At 37.4% G+C, this 10,765-nt stretch overlaps 1 protein-coding gene across 4 annotated transcripts; it reads left to right on the top strand.

Moving 5' to 3' along the window:
* Positions 1 to 1,505: 1,505 nt before the first annotated feature.
* LOC103701925 (protein WVD2-like 7) lies at positions 1,506 to 9,928 on the top strand. 4 transcript variants are annotated; one of them, XM_008784143.4, is made up of 10 exons: positions 1,506 to 1,797; positions 2,495 to 2,567; positions 3,964 to 4,638; positions 4,928 to 5,149; positions 5,544 to 5,593; positions 5,720 to 5,809; positions 5,884 to 5,977; positions 6,053 to 6,124; positions 9,212 to 9,319; positions 9,400 to 9,928. In XM_008784143.4, exons 2-10 carry the CDS (start codon positions 2,532 to 2,534, stop codon positions 9,784 to 9,786), a joined length of 1,734 nt encoding a protein of 577 aa, XP_008782365.2. In that variant the 5' UTR covers positions 1,506 to 1,797; positions 2,495 to 2,531; the 3' UTR covers positions 9,787 to 9,928. The 4 variants fall into 4 exon arrangements, with proteins under 4 accessions (XP_008782365.2, XP_008782366.2, XP_088557928.1 ...); XM_008784144.4 differs by having other exon boundaries at positions 5,550 to 5,593; XM_088701802.1 differs by having other exon boundaries at positions 1,531 to 1,797; positions 3,497 to 4,638.
* The last annotated feature ends 837 nt before the right edge of the window (positions 9,929 to 10,765 follow it).

Here is a 10,765-nt window from a genome sequence, read left to right on the forward strand (position 1 = left end):
TGCGGGCCGCTCACATGGGTGGGGCTGCAGCGAAAAATAAATTGATAATTGAGATAGCCTCCCGCTCTATCGTCTGTCATTTTGGTCGGTACCGTTTGTGTAATGGCCAAGTGCTAAGCTTGAGATTTTAGGCAAAAGAACAAAATTTGATCACTCTTTGCTACTATGCTTGAGATCATGGGCAGGGGACCTTGTTTGCGAACTGGGAGCAATGTATACATGTGGGGTTGGCAACGGGCACATGGTCTGCGTGATGGACGGCCTGAAAATGCGCTGGTTTGTGGACATCGAATTTATGCTCGTCTCATGAAATTTGGATCACCACAAATGAACCATCATATGCTAAACTTCTTTCTGTTTTTTGTTATTTTTATGCATGATTCGTCATAGCATCCAATAAGCAGCACTATTGGCTTCCTTAAACATGTGTCACTTTATACAAAAAATAGAGTAGAAGCCATTCTTCAACGGTGTATTAATAGATGGAAAGCTTTAGCATTTGGTGGATTTGGTAATAAAAAGTCTTTAGGTGTTTTATTGTGTATATCAACCTTTCCCATGCAGCCCACAATTCTGCCATAAAAATTATTGTATCATAAAATTTGATTTTATCCACTATTTGGGCTTCCAATAACAAAACCGGTCCCTCCTAATTCATCTTTACTATAAATATCCTCATCTAAATTGATCTCAAGGAAACAGAAAAAAAAGGTGGCTCCCATAGATGCAATAAATATTTGCAAGATGGCACCTACTTGATGACGTCGGTAAAGACGGCACCCAAACACAGTATCCAGCGCATTATTGGAAGTGAATCCGAGATGTCACCATCAACTCTTATTACAGCGTCGATCGCTCGATTATGTGTTTGTACTGATATACAACGAGAAGCTTGCTCAAGAGCTTATCCAATGTGTATGCTGTCGTGTCCCCAATCATGGCTCACCAAACCCCTCTCGAGCAAGGGTTTCCCACCTGTTTTGTCCCAAACACCCACTCCTCCACCTATCCCAGCCTTTTGATCAGGATTGCATGCTTGTGATTAGGACCACCTACCAAATCTCCTTTAATTATCCTAATTTTTTTGTCCCTAGTGATTCCTCACCTCCCAAAACTTCAGATCGGCGGACCACTCCGAATTGTTAATTAATTTACCCATACGAGGAAATCCCCTGATCCAACGGCCAGGATCATCTCATACACCGAACCTTCCCGAACAAATATAAACTATTCCGAGGCGGATTTAGTCCATCATATCTCATGGTCTCATCTAAAGCAAGAGAAGCCAAATGTGGAACATAGAACATTCTCGTTCGCAAATATTACACAAACACGTATCGGGTAGGATGAATCCATTACGTACGTTGCATATTACTATTTGGCGCATGGTGTGTTGGCTGTTTCATAGATAATAGTAGAATGATTCCAGGGCCTAGACTGCCACGTGTCCTTTTCCACCGAGTTTGCGTCGGTTAATCTTTGTACCACCCCTTGTCGAAAAAAACGGAAACGGAGTGATCAGAAAACGTCGTTAGGCAGGAAATTAATAAGACAAGCGGATAGCCTGAAGACAACGGCATGCCGTCTCTCTCTCTCTTCACTGTTTTCTCTCTCCATCTCTTCCAAGAAACGGTACTTGCTGTCGTGTTCCCATGATGGAGATTGGGATCGAGAATCGGTTGGATCGGTTTCTCTATTGATTTGGAGGAGTTGGTACTGGTTTCCTGGAGGAGATCGAGGGGAGTGCTTTCGATCGAGTTCGGTGTTGGTGGATTTGGCCGACTCTGGGAGTATGAGGTGAGATTTCAAACTTTCTGAGGTTTTCTCGCTGGAAATGGCGGATTCGGTGGTTTCTTTGAAATCTAGATGTTGTTGCTCATGCAATGCGACGCGCTGAGGGGATTTTTACCGGAAATCTTGTGCTTTGTTTCACGTTGAAAGCAGAGGATTCGGATATATGGATTCTGGTTTTTGATTTCTGATCGATCTGCTGCTTTTTTTCTTTATTTTTGTGAAATACAGTCGATATTGTGGCTAGATCGAGAAATGCGACGGTTGTAGTCTTCTGATGAAAAGAAGATATAGTTATATGATTCTCTTTATTTTTTGCGGTTTCTTCCTTGTTTTATTTGGATGGGATCTGTCTTAAATTTTATACATCTTAGTGCAAGAAATAAATTTTGTGCCTTCACTTGGTTGAACTGGATTTTCTATCAAGGTAAATGATAGAGAAGTGTCTTCCAGTTTGATTTTTTTCCTCATGGATTTCTCTTTTTGATTTTTGGTTTGCGTATATAGAGCTAGAGAATCAGATTTTGATGTTTGTGGCCCGTGTTGCTCGGAAGAGGTTTTTGGAGTGAGTGACTGGATTTTTAGGGTGAATTTGGGAGTAAAAGTGAGACTAGACTTAGCGTTTTATATTGAAATTATTTGAGATCTACAGTAGAGGCTTATTGGTGGTAGTGAGTGTTGATTGTTGCTTTGCTGTCTGCAGGTGTTTTTGGTAAGTGCTTTACTTTCTTTGGCTTGCCATGGCAGGGGAAGTTGAAGACTGCATTACCTATCAGGTTTTTGCCCCCCTCTTCTTTAATTTTTAGTTAAACATGTTATGTAGATAAAGTGGACAAGGTTACTGTTAAGGTGTTGTGCTAAAGTTTATGCCTGTATAAAATTAGTTGGCAATGGGTATTTGCCACATAATAAATGCTACATTTACAGGCATGTCTAGATAAGAGTCATCTAAATATAGCCTGAACCACTGCATTCCACAGCCCTTAATGTGCAAGAATACCTGGATGCCCCAGCTTTTAGAATACTAGAGTGCTAACCCAGCCTGGTTTTCAACATATCATAAAACAACTATATATTAAATGCTAAATATTTGCACTTTAAGAGGATGCCCCTATTTTGGATTTCTTTAAGGTGGTAATGCCAGATGTTTGCATGCTTGCCACATGGCAAATTTTGAGGTGCACGGTTGACGTGCGGTCCTCCCATAAATTTTGTGTAACTGAGGATCATGCTGTGTATACAATTAGCACTTATTTGTAATGTGGAGGCTATGGGCAGAAACGTTACTTACCCATCAAAAGTCTGATTCTAATTGGTATTGGAGATCCTTACTCTCATAGATTATTGAAGATGAACACTACAAATATTCTGTTTGTATATTCTTCTTTGCTCAGAGTTGCCCAACTTTTTTATGGACTTCACCCATACCTTTTCAGCTACATGTGGTCTTAGTTGCCCTCTCAAGTTTGTTGCCAAGAATAGGTCTAGTCATGGCATGACTAAGACAGTGATGGCACCATGCAAATTCTATCTAGAAAACTTATGAACACAAATAGTATTTTGAAAGCAATGGTAGTCTAAAACATCTTTTATATGTTCAGTCATACTCATACAAAGATTTATTTACAATACTAGTAGCATATGATAATTTTTCTTGTCCTGATGGAACCTCTTACATTCATACTGTAATGCATGGTACAACCAGCCACCTATTACTGTAGAAGAGAAACAGCTGTTTAAGGATTATATGTGTATCATCCAATGATGTGAGCTTATCAACATCGACACCAAAGCTAAGTATCATTACTAGAGTTATTCAAAAGTAATGCAGTCCATAATTTGTATTTCGTTTGTCAATTTTATGTTTTGCTTCCTTTCAATAGATGTTTCTGTTAACCTATACAGAAGGTAATATGCTAGATGCATATTTATTGCCCTAAAGAGATTCTGCCTTAAGATATGACCTTATACTAACAGGTTATTGCATGTTCTTTTGATAATGCAGTCAATTATATATTAAGAGGTTGTTTAGACTACTGTATATTTTTCAGTCCAATTGTGTTATTTTAAGTTAAGGGGAACGCCGTATGAGAAATCATATAGGTATACCTTGTTGTAGCACTTATTTTCAGGTTTATATCTTGTAATGTCTGACATTGTAAGACTCAACAGGATGATAGTTTGCCCACTGGTTCCATATCATTTGGACGGTTTGAAACCGAAACATTGTCCTGGGAAAGAAGGTCATCATTCTCTCACAATAGATATCTCGAAGAGGTAGAGAAATACTCTACACCTGGTTCAGTTACTCAAAAAAAAGCTTATTTTGAGGCCCATTTCAAGAAGAAGCCATTTCCAGTTCAGTCTTCATCAGGGAGTCAAAATGAGACTGAATTCCAAAATAATGAAAATGGTATTGAAGACCATGTGAACTACATGGAAGATTTTTTAGATTATGGGGATGATGGGCAAGCTGCTTGGTATGATGAGGCACCAGCTGTCCCGGATGAATATGAAGTAATGGAATGTGAACGAGAAGAAATTTCACAATCTGAATTTCCAGTGGAGGCTACCACCTTGGATGACAAGAGAGTTCTAGAGCCTACTGCTAAACTAGTTGATTATGATGGAACACTTCAAACACAGTCTGGAAATGAAAACATTCCATCACATAAGGATAACTTGCAGATTCCCGTAGAACAGAAGCCTGAAAATGAGGCCACAACTGTAGAAGAATTTCCTGAGAAAAGGGACATAGTTGAGGAGAGAGACATGTCATCTATGAACCCTACAGTTGACAAAAAGGACACTCCTAGTCAGAAGAAAACACAAAGAACTTCTCTCAAGGTAAGATTTTACTACAGCCATTTTTTTCTTACTTTGTTTTTTAAACCAATTTATGAATGGTCTGCAGCACATGTACAGTTTGTAGTTTTGTACTCTTCATGCCTCACCTTTATGCAAATATTTGTCATGAAAAACGTGCACCAGCTTTACACCTCTGGTCTTGATGCTTGTAGTGAAAAAGGTCTCCTTAGCTAACTGGTTAATAGGGTCAACATCTCATTAACGTTTAGTTATTTTTAATTTTAAGCAGCATTCATTTAGTGATTCTCCTTGAAATTGTTATTCTTAGATGAAGGGACCAGTTGAAGAGAAAACCGCAAAAGCAAAACTGAAGACCCAGTCTCCTATTACACAGATTTCGAGAAAGCCTTCAGCTGAAAAGAATCCTCTTCCTTCTGCTAAGGTGTTCTCAAAGATTTCGGGAAAGGTGGAAGGAGAACATACACTGAGAATGCAGTCAGAGAAGCAATCACCTTCAAGGGTCCTAAGAACTTCAAATCAGAAATCAGAGGTAGAAAGTTTATTTGACCCCAAAACAGTTTGTGTTTCTCACTTTCAAACTACAAGTTCTGTAAGCACTAGAATGGTGATGAAGAATTACAAGCCCTTACATTTTGGGTTTTTTTTGTCTATTATGACTAAAATTATACCATATATTGATATAAAAGTGATTCACAAGTAGAAAATGGCTCTAACTTAGGCATGTCCTTTTTTGATCATAGATATCTATTTGGGCAATGAATGTTTAAGCAAATTACATAATGATCAAGTTATATAGGAGTTTACTGTAATATTATCAATTCAAATCTACTTTAGTTTGGCTGATGTGAGCTATAAATTGGTTATTTTAGGAAAATAAATTATCCTACTTTGAAATCATTTGTTTCTTATTGGTGATATGTCAGTTGCAGGATTCTGAAAGCCTTAAAACGAAAGTTAGACAAGTTAATAAAAGGTACTTCCTGCTTCCCTGAAAACTGCTGAGCTATTTCACTATTTTTTTTTTAAAAAAATAGCTTACTCATTTAGCATTTTTGGAAATATATACTTTGTTGTGGCTGATAATAAATACATCTAACAGTGAAAAACCACTTAGCGGAAAGAAGATTGTTGCTATTCTTCATCCCATTTCTGGAAAAAGCGAAATTGATGTATGGAATTCTGCGAACAGGTCATTGAACAACATCTAACAGATCTCATCTTTCTTTTTTATTATGACCTCCTAAATTATGACTAATACTTTAGGTCTGCACAAGTCATTAATTCTGTTAAGGAAGAAGCAAAACAAAGTAGAACCTTCAATTTCAGAAGTGATGAACGGGCTGAAAAAAGAAAAGAGGCAAGGAACTCACTTTCACATCTGCTCACAGTTATTGGTATATAAAACTGATTGACAAATCTATTGTGTGTTTAGTTTTACATGAAGTTGGAGGAAAAACATCATGCCAGAGTGGCTGAGATGAATGAGATCCAAGCAAGAACACAAGTATGTATTACAATTTTATTTTGACTTTATTGGGTCATTTCTTCCTAGAGGATTTTTGTTTTTTTGGGCTGGTGTTTTAAGAAGTGGCTGCCGTATGTGGGCAATTAAGAGACTGCTAGTGCATATGCGGTATGCAGGATCTATATGCACCTACCATTTTTAATTATTTAACATAAATAATATATTAATTATAACAAAAAATAATTATATTGATAACAATAATAGCTAATAATTAGTGTTTATTACTTAATATTTAATATGCAATAGCAATAATTACAATATATTTAATATTTTAGCACCAATAATACTCTTATCAAGCCCACCTGAAACTATATCAAGCCTAACCATCAAATTGGATCTGCTTCACTTACGTTCGCCACATAAAAGTGGGTTGTATACGTAGCTCCACAATGCTACGCGGTCACACATGTACAATTACGATACTAAGAAGGTCACATATGCGGCCATGCAAAGCTAAGTGGATCACCTTTTAAGGTCCGCATGCAGTGGGACTGCGTATAGTAATGCACATAGGCAATATGGTGCGGTCAAGGGATTGCATACACATATACCAGCGTATATTTGGTAGCATGCACCGCATTTTAAAACACGTGTTTTGGCTATACAATAGTATTATCGATTGCCAATGTTTGATGTTAATGATGCTTGAATCTTTTATATGCATATTACTATCTGCTTTTATATTTATCAAAAACATACCATGCATGAGAGCGCATAGTCCAATTTAGTGTATATTTAGGACCATTGCCTCCCTGATTGATTGTTGCATACTTCTACTCATCCTTTCTTGCTCTCATAGAGCCCAAATTTCCGAGCCTGTGAAAACTATGGTTGGACTCTGACTCACATTCAGCCTTCTTCCTTCAATGTGATTACTAATCAACATGACATGATATTTGCTGGCCATTTTCACGGAACTATTACCAAAGTTCCTTCACTGGCAATCCCTGGAAACTTTGCGAAGAGCCTATTTGATTCTGAAGAGAAGGGAAAGAAATCTAAGGTTTCCATGGAAATTTAGTTTCCTGGCTGCTTGTCATGTGGATCCACTATAATGAGATGTCTTTGGCAATTATGACTACTTTCCATTTCATAATCATTTTTTTTGTAATATTAATCAAAACAAAGAGTGAGATTTGACATGATCTCCCTAAGGAGATTTTATGTAGTCCCATCCTATTCTTCTGTACTCTCTTTTGGCAGTCTGTTTCCCTTGTCCTGCGAGGCTTGGAGAGTTTCCTTGTGTCATGTTTGAGCATTTCAATTCCACAACTACTGAAAGTAGGCTCACGGAGACGGTATGCTTATGGCTCTTTATAAGACACTTTCATCACTTTATTGTTGCTGCTCTGCTATATGTTGATGATATGAATACCCCAAAGATGATTCTTCCATCATTCTCTATCTAAAATTGCATCTTTAGATAATAGCTTGAGATGCCCTTAATGGGGGCTAGGCCTCAGAAATAGTTCTTTTGGTTAATGCCCTTGATGGGCTTGTTGTATGGTTGTCCTTTTGGGCTGGAGCTGTGTAGTTCCGCCCCTACCAGCTCCTTGGCCCAAGGAGGCTGAGGAAGTGAACAAGGGACATTGTATCAGGTGAGCTACATGACTATTTATATATTTATTTATCTTTTGCTACCATTGGATCTCATGTTTGCTTTCTCATTCCTTGGACACAATAGTGCACTTCTGCCTGCTTGACTGATATGGTGAAATATTTCGAAGTGTTGTTCAATATCATCAACTGTAGGTGGTCTTATGTATTTAACCATTTTGAACCAGAAATTATTTCTGCAATGCATGTTGTGAGCCAGACTATTAGTGCTTCTTGCTTCGTACATTATGTTGCTATACTGTGCATTTTTATGACTTTTTCTCTCTGCCTTGGATCATGAAAGGGAGAGGGTTTAGAGGCCGTAATATAAAAAATCCCCAGTAATTAGAAACTGGTACTGTCACAGAAATGCCCCCAATAAGTTCCAAGTTTTACACAAAAAAAAGGCATTAATCATTGCAATTGGGTTTCTGACTCTTCACAACTATGTTACATGAACCCAGGTACAGGTGTCAAGTGAGGGTGTGTATCTAAGTTTCATTGAGTGCAGGTCCATATCCATGTTTCATATCCTTTAATTTCTAAGGAATTCTCTGTACAGACCTGTACCGAATATCTTAGCTGCAAGCATGTTATAGGAGTTGGTTGTGGGGATTTATGACTTAATGGAAAGGACTTCTGAAGAAAAGAATGATAATAGCAAATTATTTCATGACTCAAGATTCTACAAATCCTTGGCCTCTATCTTACCAACACAAATAAATCCTATTTACATAATGGTCTGTCAAGGGGTTGTTTAACATTGACACCCTTTCTCCAACATGGGTTCAGCAGTTTTTACCGACCTGTTTATAAAATGTTAAATATGTTGCGTTTCAAATACTGAAAAAAAGGTTTTGTTCATGGTTAGTTGATTCAATCATCAGCTTGCGTAACATTTTTCTACTACTCTGCAACCTTCTTACTTCCAGGATGGGAGGAAACCCAGATGCAATCAGGGTAGGGGCGGACGGAACCCTGGTCATTGGTATCTAACACCCAGTGACTTGACCAACACAACCAATTGCCACCTCTTTATATATTTGAAAGTTTAGTTTAAAGCTATTTTAGCATTAATATTGCCTACATTTTGAGTTACGAAGGTCATGGGAGTGTTCAAAGGTTCTTTTGTTTATCTGGGCCAGTGAAAACTATTTCTTTTCTTCAGTAACATGCATAGCTAAAAGGGTTTTAAGCATTTATCTTTCTAATCCATGTAAAGTGCATAAAAATGTTCGAAGGTTTTTACTGTTTATATTCAGCAAATGAGAAGGATTTACTTTTTTTTTGATAACATGCATTCTCTGATTTGTTTCAATCATATATTCTATTGATTTTTTTTAATAGCATGCATCCTCAGATTTGTTTCAATCATATATTCTATTATTTTTTTAATAGCATGCATCCTCAGATTTGTTTCAATCGTATATATTCTACACTTTCTTAACCAATGGAAGATGTTATTTGCAGGAAGAAACAGAAGCTGCGATAAGGCAGCTCCGGAAGAGCCTGAACTTTAAAGCAAAACCTATGCCTTCGTTCTATAATGATGTTTCAAGAGCATCCGATGGAAAAAAGGTCTCTCATTGCGTTCATGCAAAATACATGTTCCTTAATAATGCACAGCTTTGAATTCCTTTTCGTTTTTAAATTTACAGACCATTGCAGCACCAGCAAAATCTTCGAAGTCGCGAAGTAAGCATGCAAATCCTGGGAGTAAAACATCATCTCAAGATAGATCTTCAGCGTTTGTTAAGGTAGCAAATCAAAGGGGCCCCTCCACAGTTGACTGTCCTACAGCCGTTGAAGGTGATACTGGCCCTTTGGTTCCACCAAAGCAACCAAACAGTGCAGATGAAACTCAGGCACTACAATCTACTAAGAGGAGTGAGGCAAGGAAGGAGGAGAAGACCAAGCCTAATCTACAGCAAGGAGGTGGCAGCGACAAGAAAGGGGAGAGGGTTAGTAGGGTGACGAGGAGTGGGGTGGGGAAGGTGATGAAGGGTATTGTTGGTGGAAGCGTTGCAGTCCATGTTGCCTCTTGAGATGTGTTCTCATCAATCATTTTTTCAATTCATTCCGTGTAGTAAATAAAGAGGAGGGCTTGAGGAAAGCTTTCTGCCATGTTCTCTCTTGTGAGACTTGAATTACTCATCTCATTGTTAATAATTATCACTTCCCTGCTAACTGATATGTTGGAGCAATTTAGTCTCCTTTCCTGGACTTCTGGAAAAGACAGCAAGGTGTTTATCAAAAAATTGCTGAAGAAAGGCCCTAAAACTTGAAACTACCAAAACTGTGCTGGATCTTATCCAAATGATTGCCTCGTCTGTCAGGTTGGGACCTGATAACAAATTGTTGTCAGAGAATTTGGACCAGGCTTCTCCCAGATCTAGTGGATCAGGAACATTTATATTTGTCCGGATATATTGGTTTAGTGACAGCCATCAAGGTATGTCAAGATCAAAATAGAATTAATTTATAAAAATCAAATTCCTTCTATATTTACAGAATATTTGTAAATAATTATATTTAAAATTATTATGTTTTCAGTAAAAGAATGAATATGATGTCAATAAGATTCTTTTAATAATTTTGTTGTGAGAAGAAATCTTGGGACTCATGAAAACCTAGAAGAAGAAACCGAAAACCTCTAACTGGGTTTTTATAGTAAAATTTTAGGTAATTAGTGGCCATTATTAGCCACCGCTGTAATAGAAAAATAGTATATAATGATGGAAAAATGATGGTATTAGTTGACAAAATCATTATTTGCATGCTCATTTCATGTACATCAAAAATTCTCTAGGCCTACGATGGCTGATTAGGCTACTCAATATTGAATTGGTTATCATGCATTTGGCCTCATCTTGTAAAAGTTATGAAACCTTTTTTTTTTTTGGTTTCACTTTCTAGAAAAGAAGTATCCTTTTTCTCTACTTTCTATTTCTCCTTTTTTTTTTTGTTTTTTTGAGAGTGAGGAATTTGTCATTCTCTTTTTCAGTTCTCTTTTATAAAATTTTT

Source organism: Phoenix dactylifera, chromosome 7 (assembly GCF_051530095.1).
Source record: "Phoenix dactylifera cultivar Ajwa chromosome 7, Ajwa_hap1_PhDact_Kaust_v1.1, whole genome shotgun sequence".
NCBI lineage: Eukaryota > Viridiplantae > Streptophyta > Magnoliopsida > Arecales > Arecaceae > Phoenix > Phoenix dactylifera.

Bases quoted from the DNA above. Each gene is read 5' to 3' on its own strand.
- LOC103701925 (XM_008784143.4), top strand. From the start codon at position 2,532: ATGGCAGGGGAAGTTGAAGACTGCATTACCTATCAG. The intron at 5,594-5,719 runs GTACTTCCTGCT...TACATCTAACAG, and splicing joins GTTAGACAAGTTAATAAAAG to TGAAAAACCACTTAGCGGAA. The intron at 5,978-6,052 runs GCAAGGAACTCA...TTGTGTGTTTAG, and splicing joins GGGCTGAAAAAAGAAAAGAG to TTTTACATGAAGTTGGAGGA.